Below are 25,221 nucleotides of genomic sequence, written 5' to 3' on the forward strand. Positions count from 1 at the left end.
TCCCATTTGGAGGTGTTTCCTTCCTCCCGGATGCCTCTCTGTGTGCAACCGCGTGGCAGTCTCAAAAACTAGTTATGTGCAGTGCTGCGGACCGCACTGCGCATGCGCCAGACTCGGGAACCTGATTAAGCCTCCGGGGGCTGCTGCAAAGGCAGCCCATGGAGGCTTGGACCAGCACATGTGCAGTATGTATGAAGTTACTGCGCATGCGCTGGCCCCGGGCAGGGGACTGGTGGCTGGGACCTGCAGGAGCTGGGAACCCGGCGGCATCAAATCGCGGCAGCCCCCCTCCTCCACAAGGGTAAGAGCCTCCACTGATTATATTGTACTTATTCATGCATGTCTTATTTTTTACCTGCTTCCTTTTTTTCCAGTGACTTTTCAGCATTTATGCCCATTTGGTCATGGTACGATTCCTGGAATCGGAGACACTAGAGAAGGTAACAATTTGGGAGAGGATTCCACTAGGGCAGCAAAATGAATATAAAGCATGAATGTTAATGTCTTGTACCCAATGACATGTATGTCCTGTTTAATTATAATATTCAATGCTAGCAACAGAAAAACACCATAGCACAGCTCAGAGAGTGTAGGATTCGAGGTACATAGAAACATAGCTGAACATGAGCTGATGATAATATACAAAGTGGCAAAATGTATTATATGCACCTACTTTATACAGCAGGTCATATGTATGAGTGTATTAGAAATACAAAGGATTTAAGTGACTTTGAATATAAAATATTAGTAAGTACAGTACCAGATCATTAACATTTTGACTATTAAATACGGGTTGGGGTCCAGGCGCCGGTATATTGTGTCAACCTCCTCACCGCATTTCAAAAACTCTGCAGTACCAGCATAGGTGCCGATTCCGTGGGTGCTCCCAGGACGAGCACCCACTGAGAACATCGAGCATCCACAGCCGGTCCAGCCTGCGACCGCCGCAGAAGCGATTTAAAGTACACCACACGGACTGCAGCCAGGAGAAATGGAACGTGAGCTCCCGGCCGCTCCAAGAGACTGATTAGCAGGGGGGCGGGTCAGACCATGGCTGGGAGACCCACAACATGAGCCTCTGAATGCTCCAAGACACCGCATAGCAGCATGCCTGTGGTGGGCAGGGCGAGACCAAGAGAGGGAGCGAAGCCACCCCCAACAGGCCCAATCACCCACCAGAAAAATCACAAATCGGCGCCTCTGAGTACCAGTCAGTCAGTTTAAATCATCCAAAGAACAATTTGATATTTTGTGCATAAAAATGGCAATGGAGGTCAATGGAGTGTATTGGTTCATTTAGAGAAGTATAAAGAGCACTGACAAGAACCAAACAAATAGAAAGGAGTGGAGTGCAGGATGTGCCCAATATAGATGCTAAAGGAGTATTTACAATGTAGACAGGGGTGTTTTAAGAGAAGAGGAGGCCAGAGTGTAGCCACCTCCATTCAGGTCCTTTCACATTCTCTTCTGACAGTTCCAATGGACAGCGCAATCGTATAGAATGTGAGCCTATAGGTGCAGGGGGTGCAGCTGCTATGGGGCCCAGAGTTGAGAGGGGCTCACTTTGCCTGTCAAAGTATCGTGCTATTAATTTTTCAGCATTAGGTGATGAATAGGGGCCCTTAAAAACTGTTGCTATGGCGCCCACATGTATATAGTTACACCACTGCACCCATTATAAATACACCACTGAATAGAGAGCTCAATGTTGTCTGATAATTGGCTTCCATGTCCTGAGCGACAATAGGTGACTGTTTTCTATTGGTTTTAGATGTCAACGAATGCATTGAAAACCCAGGAATTTGTGCAAATGGTCATTGTATTAATACAGACGGATCTTTTCGATGCGAGTGTCCCATGGGTTATAATCTAGATTATACAGGAGTCAATTGTGTAGGTATGTATAAAATGTTCATTAACATTTCAAAATGAATTTTTCAGTTGGTGACTCTTAGCTTTGTTGCTTATTTATGTTAAAAGTGAAATGTTTGAATATTAAATGTATCAGTTCATAGATTCTGTACGCCACTGGCGGCTTTTTCTGTTGGCCAACACTACTGTTTTACTTCCACACATGCACTGTGATATTGAGCATAATGCCATATATTGCTTTGCATTATTGCAGATGATGTGGTCATAATCAGCCTAATTGTATTTGAGCATATTTCTGTAATACTTATATGCTTCTGAATCACAGATTGGATTGTGATGTAATGTAGAGCTGGATAAGCCGTAGAGTGTAGTACCACATCTTGTTCACCAGATGTCGCTTTTCCTAAACTGCACTGTACATGCGTCAAACAGCCAATGAAGTATCTATTGAAGCTCCTGTTGATTGCCTGAAGGAACCTGTCATTTGGTACACAGTAGAACCGAATAGTCACAATGGGTTTGAATCCCACTAAGGAGCAATGGTGGTTGCAAATCAGTTTTATTTTATCTTTAATACATTACATATTATTTGGGCACACTCATCATTTCACAAAGCATGCTCAAATCAAGTTTAGCTAAGGAGAGAGTGCAACAAAGTAGCAGTCACCTACCCCCAAATTGTCATGTCTGTGCTTTGCTACCATGCTGAACTGGACCGTGCGTCTTTTCTACAGTAAGGTACCCTGCATAGTGGCACAGATACTTTTAAGTAACTTTGTAGCTTAATTGATGCATAACAGACACACGCACAATTTCACAAAGCAAGCTCAGTTCTTGCTCATTAAACTTCAGCTACTTTACTCATCTCTCTCCATACTGTAACGAGCTAGGCACCTCCGCCCAAACTTTTATTTCTATTAACATAGAAGTGGTGTAAAAACCTCTGTATATACTGTATTTATGTCCCCTGCTTAACATGACATGCACAACAGGTGTGACTGCCCACTATATAGCTGGTGGCATAGCGGTTAAGGCGACATATTACATAGACGTCACCCTGAGTTTGAATTAACTTATGGTTGCAAATCATATTTACTCTATCTTTAATATAGGTTGTTCTTAATACTGTATACTTGTTCTTAAAAGACACACAGCTCAATTTATGTGCAAATGAATTAAATTAATTAATTTTAATTAATTAATATAATAAACATTATTGAACCTGATTTGAACTTACTTTGATGCTGACTAAAATGCTGAACTTGAGTATTTTAACTAACATAGTTATAGTATGTGTGACAGTTTGCGTCATTGCTAAAATATGGTACACTACAGGGTCAATAGCAGTGCAGAGTCCAGTGCAGCTTGGGAGCAGGATACTTCTGTAAATGTCTGATGGATAGGTTTTAGAGATATTTTATCTGTACTTTTATGTTTATTTTTCATAAATGTAGTGTCTCATACATATAATATTTATCATATTCTAGATACTGATGAATGTTCCATTGGAAATCCATGTGGGAATGGAACATGCACTAATGTCATTGGTACTTTTGAGTGCTCCTGTGAAGATGGATTTGAGCCTGGCCCAATGATGAACTGTGAAGGTAAATCAGTAACTATGTCTGTGCTTACCATCTATGTACAGCTAGGGTGTATATCACAGAACATAAATTCCCAACCATGGAGATAGAAGGTAAACACAGGAAGGATGGTTAAAAGAAATGTTACATCCACTGTTCAAATGTTATGTTCACATTGTACATGTGTTTTAAGTTATAAACTACACAGGTGTGTGCACGGGAGTGCCAAGGTACCCCCTAATGACCAGCACACCAGCACCCGTGATACCGCAGCTGCCGACAGAAGAAGCACTGCCTATTCATTTGCCCACATCAGTTGCCAACAGTAGTAGCGCTGCTTAAACATAATGCCCACACCAGTTGCAAACAGTAGTAGTGCTGCCTATACATAATGCCCACACCAGTTGCTGATGGTAGTAGCACGGCTGCCTGTACATATGCCGACACCAGTTGCTGACGGTAGTAGCACGGCTGCCTGTACATATGCCGACACCAGTTGCTGACAGTAGTAGCAAGGCTTCCTGTACATATGCCCACACCAGTTGCTGACACTAGTAGCACTGCCTATACATGTTCCAAAGTTCTCACAATTGATAAGAAAATGTCTGACTGAACTGACTGTCTTAACTGAATAAATAGGTACTAACTCTTTATATCAATTGCTTTGTATCTGTTGTTTCATATTAAGAAATACATATTACATGAATGATTTTATTTATCTCCCCAGATATCAATGAATGTGCACTGAATCCACTAATATGTGCATTTAGGTGTATTAACACATATGGTGCATATGAATGTACATGTCCTGTCGGCTATGTCCTTAGAGAGGATCAGAGGATGTGTAAAGGTAAGAAATAATGTACAGTATTACATTTTTGTTTGGAATAATGTATTTAACCCCTTCCCAACATTTGACGTATATATACGTCATGGCCGGGATGTACTTCCCGACACATGACGTATATATACGTCATGACTTTAAACTGTCATCGCGTCTAGGGACGCAGTGACAGAGGGACGATGTCTGCTGTCCCTGACAGCAGACATGTCCCAGCATGCCCGGGGGGGCGGCGATGCCACCCCCCCGTCGGCGATCGCTGCGATTGGCTGTTCAATGTGAACAGCCAATCGCAGCGTTTTCCTGTGTTACCGGCGAATCAGACGCTCGGTAACACAGGGATCAATCACCGCCGGGTGTGAGGGGGCGTGAGGGGGTCACCGGTGATGACCACACCTCACCCCACCTGCCCCCAAGGCTGTGACGGACCAATCACAGCCATGGCGCGTGATTTAAACTAACGGTGACTGCGCTGCAGACGCCATTCCGGTCTGGAATTGCGTGCAGATCGGTCACCGTGCCAATCTGTCGTGATATACTGACCTGATCCTTGCCTGATACTTATCTGATCACCGCTGGTAGCGTGCTGCCAGCAGCTGGATGCTTCCTGGATCTTGTGACTTTCTGTGTGCTGCTGCTGCAGTGTCATTTTTGTTTGGAATAATGTATTTAACCCCTTCCCAACATTTGACGTATATATACGTCATGGCCGGGATGTACTTCCCGACACATGACGTATATATACGTCATGACTTTAAACTGTCATCGCGTCTAGGGACGCAGTGACAGAGGGACGATGTCTGCTGTCCCTGACAGCAGACATGTCCCAGCATGCCCGGGGGGGCGGCGATGCCACCCCCCCGTCGGCGATCGCTGCGATTGGCTGTTCAATGTGAACAGCCAATCGCAGCGTTTTCCTGTGTTACCGGCGAATCAGACGCTCGGTAACACAGGGATCAATCACCGCCGGGTGTGAGGGGGCGTGAGGGGGTCACCGGTGATGACCACACCTCACCCCACCTGCCCCCAAGGCTGTGACGGACCAATCACAGCCATGGCGCGTGATTTAAACTAACGGTGACTGCGCTGCAGACGCCATTCCGGTCTGGAATTGCGTGCAGATCGGTCACCGTGCCAATCTGTCGTGATATACTGACCTGATCCTTGCCTGATACTTATCTGATCACCGCTGGTAGCGTGCTGCCAGCAGCTGGATGCTTCCTGGATCTTGTGACTTTCTGTGTGCTGCTGCTGCAGTGTCATAGAGTGACAGATAGTGAGAGATAGTGAGAGATAGTGAGAGATAGTGAGAGATAGTGACAGAGAGTGATAGAGAGTGCTATATTTTGTGTCTGCTGCCCCCCCTTTTGTGCTGATCAGTATATCTGTGCTGATCAGCAACTTTTTGGGGGTGCAGGTTTTTTTTCTTTATATATATACCTGTCAGTTGCACCAAAGGTTGTGCTGCCTGTGCAACTGACTGCTGCCCCCCCTGCTGCCCCCCCTTTTGTGCCCCCCCCCCCCCCCAGTATAAATTAACTGATCAGCAACTTTTTGGGGGTGCAGGTTTTTTTTTTTATATATACCCTGTCAGGTTGCACCCACAGTTGTGTGCCTGCTGCCCCTCACTGCTAATCAGTGTTGCATCACTGCATCACTGATCTGCAGTTTTTTTTTTTGGAGAGTGCAGTGGGGCTTTGTTTTTACACCCACGTTGCTTTTGTGGGTGTCCTGTGGCCGCTGAGCGCTGATCAGTGACGTACATCACTGAACAGCATTTTTGGCACAGGGTTAATATAATTTTTTTTCTGCAGTTTTTTTAAATTGTTTTTTTTTTGGAGAGTGCTGTGGTTTATTTTTTTTAAATTGTTTTTACACCCACGTTGCTTTTGTGGGTGTCCTGTGGCCGCTGAGCGCTGATCAGTGACGTACATCACTGAACAGCATTTTTGGCACAGGGTTGATATAATTTTTTTTCTGCAGTTTTTTTAAATTGTTTTTTTTTGGAGAGTGCTGTGGTTTATTTTTTTTAAATTGTTTTTACACCCACGTTGCTTTTGTGGGTGTCCTGTGGCCGCTGAGCGCTGATCAGTGACGTACATCACTGAACAGCATTTTTGGCACAGGGTTGATATAATTTTTTTTCTGCAGTTTTTTTAAATTGTTTTTTTTTTTTGGAGAGTGCTGTGGTTTTTTTTTTTTAAATTGTTTTTACACCCACGTTGCTTTTGTGGGTGTCCTGTGGCCGCTGAGCGCTGATCAGTGACGTACATCACTGAACAGCATTTTTGGCACAGGGTTGATATAATTTTTTTTCTGCAGTTTTTTTAAATTATTTTTTTTTTGGAGAGTGCTGTGGTTTATTTTTTTTAAATTGTTTTTACACCCACGTTGCTTTTGTGGGTGTCCTGTGGCCGCTGAGCGCTGATCAGTGACGTACATCACTGATCAGCATTTTCGGCACAGGGTTGATCTATTTTTTTTTTTTATTGGGATCAAATTCCTGTATAAAGTATTTTTTTTTCTGCACTACATACACACTACACACTACATACCCCCGTGTTGAAATAAAGTTTGTACCCCCCCTACACTATACACGTGTTGAAACATTACACTTACAGAAACACAAAAATAAAAATGGCATCCCAAATGTCATCCCAAATGTCATCCCAGTCATCCAGAAGAATGTATTCAGCGGAGGAGGCATATGCCATGCTTGCCTCTGACTCTGACACAGCCAGTGATGCAAGCGGGGAATTTGAAGGATTCGTCTTAACCTCATCTTCCTCCTCTAGTGATGAGGGACCCCCTCAAAGACGCCCCCGTAGAGCAGCTGAGACCCCCCCCCAAATGATTGATCCCGTATGGACCCCACCACCAGATAATTTTGAGCCCCAGGTTCCTGAGTTTTTGGCCATCCCAGGAATCCAATTTGATTCAACAGGTCTCAGAGAAATTGACTTTTTCAAATTATTTTTCTCTGATGATTTTATAAATTTAATGGTGGACCAAAGTAATTTATATGCCCAGCAGTTTATTGCTCAAAACCCCACGTCATCATTTGCTAGGTGGACCCCTGTAGATGCAGTAGAGATGATGACGTTTTGGGGTCTGGTGTTACATATGGGCATAGTAAAAAAAGCCAGAAATTAGGCAATATTGGAGTACAGATGTTCTGTACAGCACCCCACTTTACCGTATGGCCATGGCTCAGACTCGTTTTGAGACAATCCTTACATTTTTACATTACACCGATAATGCACAGTGCCCACCCAGAGATGATCCCACCTTTGACCGGCTATTCAAAGTCAGGCCGGTCATTGATCATTTCAGTGCCAAATTTGCAGAGATGTACATCCCTGAAAAATTTATTTGTATCGATGAGTCCCTTATACATTTTAAAGGAAGGGTTAAATTCCGCCAGTACCTTCCCAGTAAGAGGGCAAGGTATGGCATAAAAATGTATAAACTGTGTGAAAGCACCTCAGGGTACACCCACAGGTTTAGGGTATATGAAGGGAAGGATTCAAGAATTGAACCGCCAGAATGCCCCCCCTCCCTCGTAGGTGTTAGTGGAAAAATTGTCTGGGATTTAGTGCACCCCTTCCTGGATAAAGGTTATCACCTCTATGTGGATAACTTTTACACTATCATCCCCCTGTTTAAGGCCCTTGGTTCAAGAGGTACAGCAGCTTGCGGTACTGTGCGCAAGAACCAAAGAGGCCTCCCAAAAACGCACATTGCCCAAGTACTGAGAAGGGGTGAAAGCAGGGCACAATCCACCGAAAATATGTTGTTGGTCAAATATAAGGACAAGAGGGATGTCCTTATACTGACAACAATTCATGGAGACAGTACCACCTCCGTCCCTGTACGAGGTACCAGTACCCACACCTCAAAACCTAATTGTATCCTAGATTACAATAAGTACATGGGCGGAGTGGATCTTTCAGATCAGGTACTGAAGCCGTACAGTGCCCTGCGGAAAACAAAAATCTGGTACAAGAAGCTGGCCGTGTATATCATCCAGATGGCACTGTATAACGCTTACGTGCTATTCCGTTCTACCAGCCAGAGGGGGACATTTATGCACTTTCAAGAGGAAGTCATAAAGGGCCTAATATTTGGGAATCAGCAGGCAGAGGGCCCCAGTACTTCTAGTACTGGCCCCCGTATTGTACCAGGGCAGCATTTTCCTAACGAAATCCCCTCCACTGCAAAAAAGGGCAGGACACAAAAAAGGTGCAAAGTTTGCTATAAAAAGGAATAAGAAAGGATACTATTTTCCACTGTGAAACTTGCCCCGACAAACCCGGCCTATGTATAAAGGAGTGTTTTAAAATATACCACACATCTATGGATTATTAGGTTCATCATTTCACCGTGCTTCGGGGGTCTTGCTAATGCCACATAGCACCCACCATTCATTCCACCAGAATCTGAGCTGCAAAATCCAAAAATCACTCCTTCCCTTCTGAGTCCTGCCATGCACCCAAATGGTATTTTTTGGTCACATATGAGGCATTGCCGTACTCGGGAGAAATTGGGGCACAGATTTTGGGGTGCTTTGTCTCCTTCATTCCTTGTGAAAATGAAAAATTTTGAGCCCGAACTGCATTTTTGTGTAAAAAATGTAATTTTTCATTTTCACAGCCCAGTTGTACCACAATTGGTGAAACCCCTGGGGGTTTGAAATGTACACTATATCCCTAGATGAATTCCCTGAGGGGTGTAGTTTGCAAAATGGGGTCACTTGTGGGGGGGTTCCACTGTATTGGTGCTTCGGGGGTCTTGCTAATGCGACATAGCACCCACCATTCATTCCACCAGAATGTGTGCTGCAAAATCCAAATATCACTCCTTCCCTTCTGAGTCCTGCCATTTTTGGTCACATATGAGGCATTGCCGTACTCGGGAGAAATTGGGGCACAGATTTTGGGGTGCTTTGTCTCATTCATTCCTTGTGAAAATGAAAAATTTTGAGCCCGAACTGCATTTTTGTGTAAAAAAAATGTAATTTTTCATTTTCACTGCCCAGTTGTACCACAATTGGTGAAACCCCTGGGGGTTTGAAATGTACACTATACCCCTAGATGAATTCCCTGAGGGGTGTAGTTTGCAAAATGGGGTCACTTGTGGGGGGGTTCCACTGTATTGGTGCTTCGGGGGTCTTGCTAATGCAACATAGCACCCACCATTCATTCCACCAGAATCTGTGCTGCAAAATCCAAAAATCACTCCTTCCCTTCTGAGTCCTGCCATGCACCCAAATGGTATTTTTTGGTCACATATGAGGCATTGCCATACTCGGGAGAAATTGGGACACAGATTTTGGGGTGCTTTGTCTCCTTCATTCTATGTGAAAATGAAAAATTTTGAGCCAGAACTGCATTTTTGTGTAAAAAAATGTAATTTTTCATTTTCACAGCCCAGTTTTACCACAATTGGTGAAACCCCTGGGGGTTTGAAATGTACACTATACCCCTAGATGAATTCCCTGAGGGGTGTAGTTTGCAAAATGGGGTCACTTGTGGGGGGGTTCCACTGTATTGGTGCTTCGGGGGTCTTGCTAATGCGACATAGCACCCACCATTCATTCCACCAGAATCTGTGCTGCAAAATCCAAAAATCACCCCTTCCCTTCTGAGTCCTGCCATGCACCCAAATGGTATTTTTTGGTCACATATGAGGCATTGCCGTACTCGGGAGAAATTGGGGCACAGATTTTGGGGTGCTTTGTCTCCTTCATTCCTTGTGAAAATGAAAAATTTTGAGCCAGAACTGCATTTTTGTGTAAAAAAATGTAATTTTTCATTTTCACAGCCCAGTTGTACCACAATTGGTGAAACCCCTGGGGGTTTGAAATGTACACTATACCCCTAGATGAATTCCCTGAGGGGAGTAGTTTGCAAAATGGGGTCAATTGTGGGGGGTTCCACTGTATTGGTGCTTCGGGGGTCTTGCTAATGCAACATAGCACCCACCATTCATTCCACCAGAATCTGTGCTGCAAAATCCAAAAATCACTCCTTCCCTTCTGAGTCCTGCCATGCACCCAAATGGTATTTTTTGGTCACATATGAGGCATTGCCGTACTCGGGAGAAATTGGGGCACAGATTTTGGGGTGCTTTGTCTCCTTCATTCCTTGTGAAAATGAAAAATTTTGAGCCAGAACTGCATTTTTGTGTAAAAAAATGTAATTTTTCATTTTCACAGCCCAGTTGTACCAAAATTGGTGAAACCCCTGGGGGTTTGAAATGTACACTATACCCCTAGATGAATTCCCTGAGGGGTGTAGTTTGCAAAATGGGGTCACTTGTGGGGGGGTTCCTAACTTTTAGCATCTTATGGTGCCTAGAAACCTACATGGTGCCTAAAAAATAATCTCATAAAAAGGAGGCTCCAAAATCAAGTAGGTGCTCCTTCTATTATGAAGCCTGTGGTTTGGTCAACGTGCACACTAGGGCCACATATAGGATATTTATGAAAACAAAAGAATTGGGGGAATCAATTTTTAGTCACATTTCTCTAGTAAAATCTACTGTGTTCCTTAGAAAAATGTATTAAAATTGAAAATCTGCAAAAAAAATGAAATTTTGAAATTTCACCTACACTTTGTTTTAATTCCTGTGAAACACCTAAAGGGTTAACAAACTTCCAAAATGCTGTTTTGAATACTGTGAGGGGTGCAGTTTTTGAAATGGCATCATTTATGGGGGTGTCTCACATACAAGTCCCTCAAAGTCACATCAGAACTGAACTGGTCCCTAAAAAAATCAGTGTTTAGCAAATTCTCAAATTTTCAAGAAAATTTCATTCATATTTTAAGCCTCCTAGTGTCCACAAAAATTAAAAAGAGGTTGAAATAATGATGGCAACATAAAGTAGACATATGGTCTTTGTTAGTTATTAACTATTTTGAGGGGTATGATTGTTAGTTATTAACTATTTTGAGTGGTATGATTATTTGTCTCACAAGCAGAAAATTTTACATTTTGAAAATTGCAAAATTTTCAATTTTTTTATGACATTTTGGTATTTTTCACAAAAAAACACAGACTGTATCGACCAAAATTTACCACTAACTTGAAATACAATGTGTCACGAGAAAACAATCTCAAAATCACTGGGATAAGTAAAAGCAAAAAAAAGTTATCCCCACTTAAGTGATACCTGTCAGATTTGAAAAAAAGGGCTCTGTCAGGAAGGCAAAAACAGGCTGCGGCGGGAAGGGGTTAATTGTTATGTAAACATGGAGTAGGCTATTTCTGTAGGTGCTGAAATTCGTGTTCTGTGTTACAGATCTTGATGAGTGTTTAGAGGGTCTCCATGACTGTGAATCCAGGGGGATGCTTTGTAAAAACCTTATTGGCACCTTTATGTGTATTTGTCCTCCTGGAATGACACGGCGGCCTGATGGAGAAGGATGTATAGGTAAGGATTCAGTTTAATGTTTTCTCCTTCATTTCTTCACCCTATACCAGTGATTCCCAACATTTTTGAATCATTGTGCCCTAGAGAATCAGAATATTTTCACAGATCCCCTAGGACAAAGTTTCTTGAGATGTTTAGAAAAAAATCCTTAGGTTCACTTTATGTGGAGAGGGACCAGAATGGCTTTTTTGTGCCTGCATTTTTTATGATTGGCAACCACAAGCTCTGGTTTTGCCTATTGCATTGCCTATAACTGCTATGTATTGGTCCTGGACCACAGTTTGGGAACCAATGCCTTATACAGTGTACAGTACAGGAGTACTGTCTACAGGGGATGCGGTCATTCGTCAGACTGCATTTAGGTCTACAGTCATTAGGTCGACCCCACTAGGTCGACTGGCAGGAAGGTCGACCTGACTTAAGGTCGACATGGGCCAAGGTCGACATGACTTAAGGTCGAATTTGCATAAAGGTCGACATGAGGAAGGTCGACTGGTCATAAGGTCGACATGGGTTTTTCACTGTTTTTTGAGCCGACAGGCGGTATTTCATGCCCTACCATCCACTAGGGCGTGGTGGGAGAATAAAATAGTGTGCCTGAAGCATGGCGAGCGAAGCGAGCGATGCGAGGGTCCGATTCTCATTGCCAACTGTGTCCATGTCGACTGTGTCGACATTCGGATCAAAAAACAGTGAAAAACCCATGTCGACCTTATGACCAGTCAACCTTCCTCATGTCGACCTTTATGCAAATTCGACCTTAAGTTATGTCGACCTTGGCCCATGTCGACCTTAAGTCAGGTCGACCTTCCTGCCAGTCGACCTAGTGGGGTCGACCTAATGACTGTAGACCTAAATGCAGTCTGACGAATGATCCCATTCCGTCTACAGTATGTGGGGTATTCAATGTTGGGTCACAACTGTCGGTCTGACCCGACAACCGTGACCCTGTTCCGTTCTAGGTCTGCTCGACTGAGATTTTGCAGGTGAGATTCAATGTCCCTCCTGCCGAGCGTCAAGAAGGGGGGGCGTGGCCACAAGAAGCGGCCGGGAATCTGAGAACTTTGGCCGGGAGCTTTTCAATTCCTGGCTGTTCTCGGCAGAAGGTTCCCGACTCCTTGTGAAGTTGGGCACGTTCTGCCGAGATCCCTGTTCAATGCTGTCGAGGAAGACAGCATTGAATAGGGCCCCACCGCCATTTCCCTCGTCGGGAATGGCGGTGGGAGATTGAAAGTCTCAAGTCCCAAGCACAGTACAACTTATATATTCTAAAGGTGCCCATACACTAGTCCGATTTGGGATGATTTCACCTGATCCCGATGGATCGGGCCGAGAAATCATCCCAAATTGCATGTGTTTGATGTCCCCCTCAGGTCCGATGTGCAGTCCCATGCGCATCGGACCTGAGCCGGAAGTCAGATCTGCAGCCCTTTTGACCTCTGACTCGGCTTCCCAGCGGCGTAGTACTCGTAACTAATAGTCTTCAAACTTTGCAGACTACCTTATCATCTTAAGGAACGATCTAAGTTCGAAGATGGGTTTAATCGGGCGAGCCCTTAAGGGTGCTGTCATGAGGTCCATGCTATTTCTGTGGTTTTCATGCATTGTGATATGACGAGTGTGTTTTAATTTGGTTACCTATATAAATACAGCCTGGTTCAGTTAGTATGTATGCAGTCCAGGATGAAGGTGTAACGTCCACCGAAATGGTAGCCTTTAAAGCCTTTATTAGATGGGTGACTAATTAATTTCCTCATTATGACTAAATCCTGTGATCCAGCTGTTGTGCCTTGCGTTGCCTTTTTCATTCTTTTCATTAAATAAGCATTATTATGAATGTGTGCTGTCCTCTGTGTGTTAATCTTTTATAAACTTTATATATATATATATATATATATATATATATATATAGTCTGGGGAACAGATCGGGACTCACACTTGCTGGATAAAGTGTGCTTGGGTGCCCTCAGAATAAATAGTGCAACTTTTCGATAGGCAGCGGCACTCGGAGACTTACATTTTTTTTTAAAGTTTTTATCCCATAATCAGGTGAAAAAAAGGTTTCCAACATTTTGAGGTACACAGACAGAACATACTGCAATGTTGACAATGGGGTCTGTGTACCCCGAAATATTGGAAACTTTTTTGCGCCTGATTATGGGATACAGACAAATATAAAAAGTCAAACAGTCTCCGAGTACCGCTGCCAATTGAAAAATTATAGTGGTATATGGGTAACAAAGGTTTTGTCTGTCATCTACTTTAAATAACAACACAGTCTAGACATTTAATTCACCACAATATCCACACTCAAATTTTTAAACAGCCTAACTGTTACATTTCTGTACATTGAGTTAATCTGTGAAACATTTCTGAACATAGCACAATGTAGAACAGACATTGTAACGCTATATTTAAGTTATGGGTAAAATGCTATATCTACGGGTACATGAAGCTTCCTATACTGTATTTAATTTGCAGCAATATAGTAAAAAAAAAAAATTCCATTATTGTTATAACATTTTACTTCTCTGTTTATATTTTCTTTCTGACATGTTAAAGATGAAAATGAATGTCTCAGCAAACCGGGTATCTGTGAAAATGGTCGTTGTGTCAATTCCATCGGAAGCTACCGGTGTGACTGTAATGAAGGATTTCAGTCTGTCTCAGGAACTGAATGCTTAGGTAAATAATCTTAAAACCAAAGATGTTCTCAAGTCATGAAAACTAACATAAGGGTAAAGGATCAATGCTTAAAAAATTCCATTGCAGCGATGAAATCCTTAAGACTTAAGGCACCGCTATGGGTACTCTTACAAGGACAACATAACTAGGTGTAGGAAAATGAAAGCATCTTTCTAATGTGCTCTGCATCTGTATAAAGCTACACATGTGTTTCCTTATGCTTCACATCTTTTACTAACACCATTGTGTAGTTTGTGTGTGTAGTGTTTGCAATTCATATTGTGCCAGAGTACTGCATTGGAATTTGAAGCAGTGTATTATTTATTTTCGGTTTCTTGTATAATGCAGAATATTCCATTGTGCTTTACAATTGGAAACAGTGATACAGCAAACTGGGTAGTAACAACCGATATAGAGGTAGGAGGGCCCTGCTCTCAAGCTTACAATCTATAGGGACAATAGGAGGGATACACAAGGATAGGAATCTATAGCATGGCAGTCCCACCAGATTGCAATACAGTCCTGCTAGGATGCAATTTGTTATGAATATAAAATTGCTTACAATAGGGAAGAATGAATGAAAGGAGTTAGGATTGAGGGCATTAAGTACAGTATATATTTATGGCTGCAGTTATAACCATAGGAAGAACTAAGAAACATGTATTTAATACTGTGTTGCCATCTTTATTAGCCAATTGCATCTGTTTTAATGTACTAGTAAAGGAAAGAAAAATGTTTCCTCCAAAATAGTTGACCATTTACTTCATTAGAGCTAAACTATGTTTCTGCCGTTGAAGAGGTTAATCTAATTATATTAAAGAAAAAAGCTAAACATTGACAAAAGGAGACCCATTTTCTGCTACCGTACATCATTTTCCAGTCTGCGTTCACACAGTCACCTTCATTATGTTTTTATGGATTTTCAGAAATAAGACGCGGCAGGAGACATCTGCAATTTTCTTATTCAAAATAGTAACAATAGCTGTAACGTTTAACTTGGAGTGGAAACATAGCAAATGATCACTAGAAGTTGCACAAATAATATTTTTAAGATGACATAAGAGTTATACTGTGGTAAAGTAATTAAGACTCAAATAAAGGGCCATACATCATTAAAAAAAAGTCTGGAAGCATTACACTGTATAAAATTGTATTGTGTCTTTCATTTGACAAAGGATTTTCAACCTCAACTTACTCAAGATCATGTTTTTCCTTTGCTCGGTTTCTAGTAAAGGCCTGATAGTCTGTATTTTTTCATTTTACATCCACTGCAAATGATTGTACTGGATATTTGTTCGCACAATATGGGTTATATTTTATGAACTGCTACATGACATATATTGGTGAACGTGATATCAACCATGTTTTGACAAGTGCTACCTAAGCCAGTGATGGCAATCCATATCTGGACGTGGAACTCTACCCCAAATGTTTAATTGTATCATACAATTTATATAAAATAGTTTGTTTCTAATTAAATAAAGATGGAAAGGAAAGCCAAACCAAAATCATGTTAAATGAAGGCATTGAAATCTAATTCATACTAGTTACTAGCCTGTCAAAATAACGGTACAACATAACAGTGATATCAGCAGTGGCGGCTGTGCATGCCCTAACAGAGCAATACTTGATTTGCGTCATCGAGTGCTATTGGGTGGCCGCTGGTGCACTAAACACTTAAATAATCCCCCCCCCCCCCCCCCCCACACACACACACACTCACACCAAAAAGGTTATGGCGGCACTGGATACCACGGTATATTAATTGGCACAAAGAAAAAGGTGGGTGTTCTTTTGGAATTTAGGATAAGCTAATAAGACAACAGATAAAAGTATTATAAAAGTAGTAATGCAATTGAATTAGCAACAGATAAATAGATGACTGAGAATAATTGTCTTTGTTTCTCAGTGTACGATTGTTTATTATAATACTTTTAAATAAAGAAAAACCCTCATAAATAAGGTGATAACGCTGGATATTGGGGGGCAGATTTATTAACCTTGGTGAAGTGATAATGTGGCTGGTACTTTATCACCGGCCAATCAGCTCCTACCTGTGAAGTTACAGGCTTGGTTTGAAAAATGACAGGTAGGAGCTGATTGGCCGGTGATAAAAAACAGACACTTTATCACTTCACCGAGCTTAATAAATCTACCCCCGGGTCTTTTTCAGACCTGATTGCTGGGCTGCTATCAGGTAATCTCTGCCCAGCCAAAGTGAAATCCCGCCTTGCTATACAAGATTTGCGTACATTACACAGATTGAAGATTAGCTGCAAAACCATATGCAAACTGCTCACCATCAAATGATTTTTCCAGTGTGTGCAGTCTGTGCATAGCCCAGAACTTGCTTGTTGGTTGACTTCCCTTCAAATGCCTGGGCATCCCTGCATTTTTTCTGAGACTTCTAGGAAACGTCCAGTTACCACCCCCAAACGCCGGCTTCTTGTCAATCAACTTGCGTAGGCCAGATGCAATAAAATCCTACTACTTTTTTATAAGATGGCCTTGCGCATGCATGCTAAGATCCTTAGGAATACGCAGTCATTCAATAAATGCCTTTGAGAAGGGAGAAGGAAAAATGTAGGTTCATGTTACTGTGTATGGGGATTTGAGAGCATTAGAAATTAAACTGATGATGTCCTGCCAAATATGGAGAAGAGCGCCTTCAGACGCCCATCCTCTGCAGCATGTGATTGATGTATCTGGGTACATTTTCCTTTGGTGAGATGACACATAGAATGTCTTCAAATATTATATAGACGGATCAAGTTTACTTTAACACAAATAGAACTGGAGACAGCATTCTCCCAAATTGCTGTGCAGTCAGTTGCTTCTCATCTTATGTACATCACAGGGAGAAGCCGACACCTAAACCAGCTCAGGCTAGCTAGTATTTTGATCATTAGAATTATTCAATATTTACATCTGATGCTTATTAAAAAGGTTTAGCCCACTGAAATAGCTCTACCTCTACTCTGCACTACACACAAAAAAACCTTGCAATGTATAAAGCTGTTGCCTATCTCTCTGCTTTCAGACATACGCCAGGGATTCTGCTTCTCAGAAGTTTTGCAAACAATGTGTCAGATGTCATCCAGCAATCGCAATCATGTAACTAAATCTGAATGTTGCTGCAATGGAGGTAGAGGCTGGGGCAACCAGTGCGAGATCTGCCCTCTGCCAGGTACAACTCAATTTAAGAAACTTTGTCCACACGGACCAGGATACACCACGGATGGGAGAGGTAGGTTCAAGTGTGTGTGTTTAATAGTATAAATGTTCTTGCTACTGCACAGATTAGAAAACATCTTCTTACTGAATGATTGCACATTGCACAATGTTGGCTCTGTACCTATGCTAGAACATACTGCAGTCATGTGGATATTGGAGATCAAAAGTGAAGTATGTATTCTTATTTATCAATGTATTGGAATTATACTGTAGTAAGAGGGATAGTAATAAACCCTTTTCCTGTGTTGTCATACACACAAGTCGACATTGACAAAAGGTCAACACATGCCAAAGGTCAACATAGCAAAGGTCAACACATAAAAAGGTTTTTCATGTTGGTGTCATTGTCAACATCTGAGCACGTGGACCCCCAATGTACTTTAACATCCAGTGGGCTCTAATTGGGAACAGTAATCTATGAAACTTTCCAAAAAAGTTAAAAATCATGAAAAACTTATGTTTACCTATTCATGTGACGACCATGGACATGTCAACCTTTTGTCAATGTGCATGTCCACCTTCTGGTGTCGACCTATTCACTGCCAACGTATACATTGTTGAGCTGTAAGTCCGTATCCCAAAATACTCCGTTCTAGAATGAAAACACGTGAGGAATGTGGGGAATATACTTTCTGTATCTCCTCTTTGTACACATGCGTGTGCGTCCTTGATATCCACATTCCTGCTTTGTTACTATATTTTAATAAAAAAGCATTCCAATGAAAAGTCTCCCTTAATCCACATGTTGCATTCTCATTGAACAATGTCATCTATTTGCACAGACGTAGATGAATGTAGAGTGATGTCAAACCTCTGTCACAATGGACAATGTGTCAACAACATTGGCTCTTTCAGATGTTTTTGTAATTTTGGCTACACAACTGACATCGGGGGCACATCGTGTGTTGGTAAGATCTCTTTTCATTGCTCTCTGAATTGGATTAGCCGTTAATATAAGGATGTGTTTTCCTCCACACAGCTGCACACTCACTGTGCTGCCAATAAACACCCCATGACATCATCTAGCTGTCAGCTGTCATGACATTCGCTGTAAGCAATCACATGACAAAAAATTTCTGCCCAAACTGTCATGCCTATTGCATTTATTACGCGTAGAGTATGGGCACAGTTTTATTTTTATTTGAACTATGATAATACTGTATTTATGACCGAGCATATTAATTATTCTTTAACTCAAAGTAGTATTGTTAGGGCCATAATGGGGGAAAGAGCAAAGTAGAAGGTGGTTCCTGATTTGACAGTGTCAAATAAGTTTTTGACCCTGCTTTCAATGGTATTACATTTACTACTTAGAAATAATAAAAAGTTGTATTCATTTAAACGTATCCAAATGTACAATACATAAAATATACTCTAGATCACAAGTACAACAAAGGCAGTAATGCTGTGCCCCTATTTTTGTAAACTATTTATTGTCATATTTAATGTTTAATGAGTAGGTTATTTTGAAAAATCAGCAAAATGGGGCAGAGACTGTTTGTTAATGGTCAAACATTCTCATATAATATGAGAATGTTATTGGTCAAATATTCCCTGAAAAGTGCTGCGTATTATGTATGCAATAACTGGTAATAAATAATAGACCTAACATATGTTTTAATAAAAGATATTTCATGGTGACATAGGCCTGTGCTCTGCCGTCTGTGCATATATACACATTTACACTCATATCTGTTGGCAATTCTGTTACCGTTGTACTACTGTACCTTGTAGATCTTGACGAGTGCTCCCAGTCCCCCAAGCCATGCAATTTTATCTGTAAGAATACAGAAGGTGGATACCAGTGTTCATGTCCCCGTGGCTATATTATGCAAGAGGACGGGAAAACCTGCAAAGGTAAGTGGAAGAGAAAGTGAAACCATTGGAGTTAAGGTGTGTACACACGGTCGACATGCTGCCGTGCGATGCGAGTCCCGACGCGATCTGATGGCATCGGGACTCGCATCGCACGGCAGCATGTCGACCGTGTGGGAGCATGTAGGAGAGAGCAGAGACATTACCTGCCGGGCCCGGGATGTCAGCAGGGCCGGCCTTAGGCATAGGCCAACTAGGCAATTGCCTAGGGCATTTGGAATGCCTAGGGGCATCAGCAGCTTCTGCTGATTAAAATGATATGCAGCATGCCTATATTCTGTGTGTGAGTGAGGCTGTATCTGCATATGAAATAGTGTATTCATGAAAATAACTGTAACATAGCATTCCGTATGCAGGTACAGCTACAGTCGCTCACAGAATATAGGCATGCCACATATCATTTTAATCATTAGAAGCTCCTTGTGTGTGCTGGTCATAACGATGTAAATAAGACGAATTTTCAGCAAAAAATGTACCCAACGTTAGCAGAACTGGCCAGGAGCTGCATGGCCTATTGAGTCAAGATGTATGAGGAAACATCTGTATCCAAGCAGAGGCAGAGGACACAGTGTTGGCTGCTGTGCGAGTGCTATCTGCGGGTGGGTTGGTTGTGCAGTAGTGTTCGGCATATGTGTAAGGGGCATTATGTGCATTAATAATGTGCAACATATGTGTAACAGGCGTTATGTGTGTCATGTGTATAAGGGCATTAATAATGTGCAACATATGTGTGGGACATTATGTGTGTCATTATGTGTATGAAGGGCATTAATAAAGGTTGGCATATTGTGTAGGGGCATTATGGTTATAAGGACATTAATAATGTGTGTCATGTGTAAGGCGCATTACTGTGTGGTATTATCAGGGGTGCCGAGAGAAAGGGGTAGGGGGTACAAATTACCCAGGCCAAAGTCTGATGGAAGGGCCCAGTGGGGGCCCCGGAGTCCCTCCCCTTAAGTGACAGCAGCAGCTGCAGCTCTTCTCCTCTGCCCAGCACACACTGCTTTGTGCTGGGTTGCAGTGTGGCCATTGAGGTGCTTAAAATACAATATTTTCTCAGGATTTTTTTCTTAGGGTATAATGTGAATAATGTGAGGAGTAATGTACATAAGGTAAAGTGGTGCTACTGTGTGATGTAACGTGAATAAGGGACACCATCGCATGATATAATGTGAATAAAGTGGCACTACTGTGTGGCATAATTTGAATTGGGGGTACTATTGTGTGGCCATGCCCCTTCCCAGCAAGAACACACCCCTGTTTGGGCTGCGCACCGATTGTGTGCACTGTTTCTATTTAAAATAATGCAGGTAGGAGCACCAAAATGATGACTGCTATGATGAGGGTTGATGGTGCTGGGAAAGGGGAGCAGGGTCAGAGGTGGAACTAGTGGCGGTGCTAGGGGGCAACAGACAAAATCTTGCCTAGGGCATCATTTAGGCTAGGGCCGGCTCTGGATGTCAGCGTGTTCACATCAAACAGCTGTCCCCCGCCGTGCCGTGCAGACATCAGGACATCACCCCCCCTCCTCTTTAGGGTGACTTCTTCCGGCCGGGTCATCAGCCGTCCTTCAGCGCAGCCCCAGGACTCGTCCCTCTCCCTCTGGCCGCCGGAGGTATGGTGAGTATAAGGCACAAAGACTATATAGTGCAGATCTGCACTATATAGTCTTGCCTGCCCTCACTATGTCGCTGCCGATTTGCGCTCACTCGGGAGCGCGCATCGGCAGCGCATCGGGCTCGCAAGCCCTGAAAAGTGCACAATCGGTATGCGATATGGCTTCCGATGTGGACTATATCGGCAATATCGGAAGCCATATCGCACCCGTGTGTACGCACCTGTGCAATTATTGGATGCGAGTGAATTGCATGTGGTATTTCATGTGGTATTAACGACTGGCTCTAAGTCGTTAATACACCACCCCCAGTGCCTGATTCTTGTGCTTGCACTCTAGCCTAGCTGGTTTGAGTACGCTTGTTCTGCTGTTTGAGCTGCTACACTTTGGCCCTTGGCTTTATTTCATCTTTGCGCCGTCTCTGTTTTCCCTGGCTTTGTTCCTGACCTTGTTTCCAGATCATTCTCGGTTACCAGCAACAGATCATCGAATGCCTATCTGTCTACTAAAACGTTTGGCTATCTCTCTGTCTATGGATAATCATTTGTATACCAGCATCCAACCTTAATTAGGCAAAGTTGTAGCAGCCTCTGGGCTGTAGTGTCACCCATAGCTTGTCCTTGCAGGATTTGCGATAAGAAAAAGCTACCAAACCACTCAAAAGTAACACAAATGCCAAAGTACTGGCTAATAGTACACAGAAAGGTTTGAATGCTGCATAATAATGATCTCTACTCTACAGCAGAATTCGAAGGTTATATCCCAGCTTTTTCTATTGCCAGTTTTATTATGGCTTTGTATTAGCCAGTCAGATGTCTGTCCATACAAATTGTTAGCAGTTTACAGGGATTACTCCAAAATATGGCCTTATTCCCAAACATTTTATAGTATATGAAAAGGTGTTTTTTTTGCCAGTGCTACATTAAATAAATCAAAGGCTTAATCCATATCATTGTTGCCGGAGACAAAAAGATAGAAACCATATGTAAAGCTGTGGAATTATGTACAGAGATACTGAGAGAACACATGTTTATCCTGGCCACAGTTATGTTAAACTTCAGCCATTATTCTAGAAAAATGAATTTCTGGAACTTGGATCTGAAAACCTTTCGTGATTGAATAGGTGCAACCTAAATTACAGACTAAATAAAGATGTGTATATCCCCAAGAACATTTAAATTGTCCAACTCAAGTGATGTCTGTTGATATATTGGACTGGACTTTCACGCTTTTTAATAAATTGCCTTTCTATCTGAGCTTTTCATCTCCTTTTTCTTTAAGATTTTTCTCTGTATGATCTTTTTTTGTTTTTGTTTTAATGGCTGTATGAAATCACCACATATTGCCAGCGCTTTTAACCTCCAAAATGTTGGATGTACTATCTAGCAGTTTGGAGGCGATAAATCAAACTGTCAGCAATGTGCAGGATTTCTTGATCTGGACCATGTGCAGATACCATTATTGTTTCATTTAAAGCCACCCCTTTTTCTTTTTCAGGGTATCTTCGTACAGTATTAAATATATTCAGCGCTTCCAGTATTGTGAAAATGTAATAACATTGCCCAGCTATATATTAGTAACATTTTAAAAATAATTTAATGACCTTCATCTGTGTTAAAAAAAATTATAATGGTCACAATAATGTGGAAATGAATCCTAACGAACCCCATTCTTTATTAATCAGTTATAAATATTTTCCACATAATACGGCATATGTACTAAGACTTGAAGGGGGAAATTTACTGAGATGTGAGTTAGATTCTGATTGGTTGCCCATGGCAACATCACATGTGGAATATAGTTTTTATTTTGTTAGCACCTTCTAGAAGATAATAGATAGATTGGTTGCCCATAGCAACATCCCATGTGTAATAGAACTGCCATCTTAGTAAATTTCCCCCGAAGAGTAAAGAAAGTGGAGAGAGATAAAGGGGTCCATTTACTAAGCCTTGGGTGGACATAAAATGGATCAAATATCAGCCAATCAGATCCTAACTGTCATTTTAAAACAGAGCCTGTAACATGGCAGTTAAGTGGACTGAGATAAAGTACCAACCAATCAGCACCTAATTCAAATTTTAGTAAATAGACTCTAAAGTACCAGCCAATCAGTTCCTAACTGCTGTTATAGCCTGTGATTGAAAAATGATACTTAGGGGCTGATTGGCTAGTACTTTATCTCTTTCTCCAAGTACATCTTCTGAATAAATGTCCCACATGTTTATGTTAGTGACATGATTGCAACATACTGTACATTTTTCTGTAGTGTAGTGGAATTGTGAATGTATTTTGTTCACGTCTATCCAGCATAATCTATTGGTTAAAAAACACTCCCACAACGGAACAATATAGATTGCTAACTTACCGCTACCCTACAGAAAATAAGTTAATATCTAGGTACTTATCTACATATAACACAGCTAGCCAATTGTGTCTAAGCCTGTGGCCTCAAACAGGAAAAAAGGAAATATTTCAGACTTGCACTTGAATAACATCTGCAAAAATTTTAGACAAAAACATGAGTGCACCTGCCTTGTGGCTGAAGTGAAACGTACAGTGTGTGTCTCCGAAAGCTGCTTAACTGGGATCTCTTGTTTATTCTAGATCTTGATGAATGTCAAACCAAACAACACAACTGCCAGTTCCTCTGTGTCAACAATGTTGGAAGTTTCAGTTGTAAATGTCCTCCAGGTTTTACCCAGCATCACACTGCTTGCATTGGTGAGAACATCTTAAGTACAGCACCGTGCATCTGTAAAAGAAAACAACCATGTATTTTTCTAATTTTATCATTAGAATAAAATCTTTATGTTGCCCTGTTGTGATATCCTAAAACAGTGATGGACAATCTACCATACTGCACGTTGTCCTTAGCATTACAAAATATAGACAAAAATAATTTCAGTACCCTATCACTCATTACTTATGCATTTACTTGCAGCAGACTTGATTCCACAAAATGTCCCCACAAGGACTCAGAACCCCACTTATTATAACCTCCCAAAGTGAAATACAGTCATAACACTAATAAATTAAGTACTATCACCTTAAGAGGTCACTTGTAAGCAGCCAATCATAACCAACGCAATGGTGCTGCTGGTATCATAATCATCTTTACACCAAGCATTCTGCTAAAGGTACACCTCCTAAGAAGCGTACTGCATCTGAGATATGTCCAAGACTCATTAGGTTGCATCTAAGCGGGAGACGGTCATTGGGTCTACAGCAAGTTGGTCGACAAGCATTGGGTCGACACCATTATGTCGACATGGGGATATGTCAACATGGGTTTAGGTCGACAGGTCATCAGGTTGACACAAGCTTTAGGTTGACAGTGTCTAGGTCGGCGGTCAAAAGGTCGACGGGGTTTTTCACTGTTTTTTAGCCGAAATGTGCTGAAAGGCGGTATTTCATGCCCTACCATCCACTACAGCGTGGTCGGAGAATTAAATAGTGTGCAGAGCGCAGCGAGGCACCGAGCCCAAAGCATTGCGAGCGAAGCGAGTGATGCAAGTGGATGTGGTGCACTGAAAACTGTGTCCATGTCGACTTTGTTGACATTCAGGTAAAAAATCCCATGTCGACCTAATGATTGTGTCAACCTATTGACCTTTCGACCTAAACCCTTGTCGACCTTTCCCCATGTCGACCTAACAGTGTTGACCAAATGTACATACACTTACTGTATTCATTGCTTGTCCACCTAGGATTGGCCTCTAGCTGCATAAATGTCTGTACTGCTAAAATATCCTCAGATCTAATTAGTGGCGTTTTTTACCTATGGGCTGTAGCCCCCCCAGGTAAAAGCTGCCACTGTGTGAAGCCAGGTGCAGTCTGTGAGACTGCACTGGCTTCACTGTGACTGGCAGTGACTTCCTATTGGAAGTTCGACTTGCTAGTCTCCTAAAGCAGTCCCATTGGGAGGTGTTCCTCCCTCTGAGATGCCCTTTATGGGCTGCTGTGGCTGCAGCCCATAAAAAGAGTTTTGTGCATGTGCAGTACCTAGCACGATGCTGCTCATGAGCTGGACCCGGAACAATAAATATGCTTCTATGGACTGCTGCTGAAGCAGCCCATAGAG

At 42.1% G+C, this 25,221-nt stretch overlaps 1 protein-coding gene across 1 annotated transcript in view; it reads left to right on the forward strand.

Moving 5' to 3' along the window:
* FBN2 (fibrillin 2) overlaps window positions 1–25,221 on the forward strand; it is a 224,848-nt gene that overhangs the window by 190,518 nt on the left and 9,109 nt on the right. Inside the window, exons 51-60 of the mRNA XM_083151552.1 lie at window positions 375–440; window positions 1,772–1,897; window positions 3,360–3,479; window positions 4,183–4,305; window positions 11,600–11,731; window positions 14,294–14,416; window positions 17,457–17,663; window positions 18,433–18,558; window positions 19,385–19,507; window positions 23,745–23,861. Of these exons, the coding sequence (XP_083007678.1) occupies window positions 375–440; window positions 1,772–1,897; window positions 3,360–3,479; window positions 4,183–4,305; window positions 11,600–11,731; window positions 14,294–14,416; window positions 17,457–17,663; window positions 18,433–18,558; window positions 19,385–19,507; window positions 23,745–23,861 (1,263 nt within the window). The remainder of the gene's footprint in view (window positions 1–374; window positions 441–1,771; window positions 1,898–3,359; window positions 3,480–4,182; window positions 4,306–11,599; window positions 11,732–14,293; window positions 14,417–17,456; window positions 17,664–18,432; window positions 18,559–19,384; window positions 19,508–23,744; window positions 23,862–25,221) is intronic.

This window comes from Crinia signifera, chromosome 1 (assembly GCF_055691185.1).
Source record: "Crinia signifera chromosome 1, ASM5569118v1, whole genome shotgun sequence".
Taxonomy (NCBI): Eukaryota; Metazoa; Chordata; class Amphibia; order Anura; family Myobatrachidae; genus Crinia; species Crinia signifera.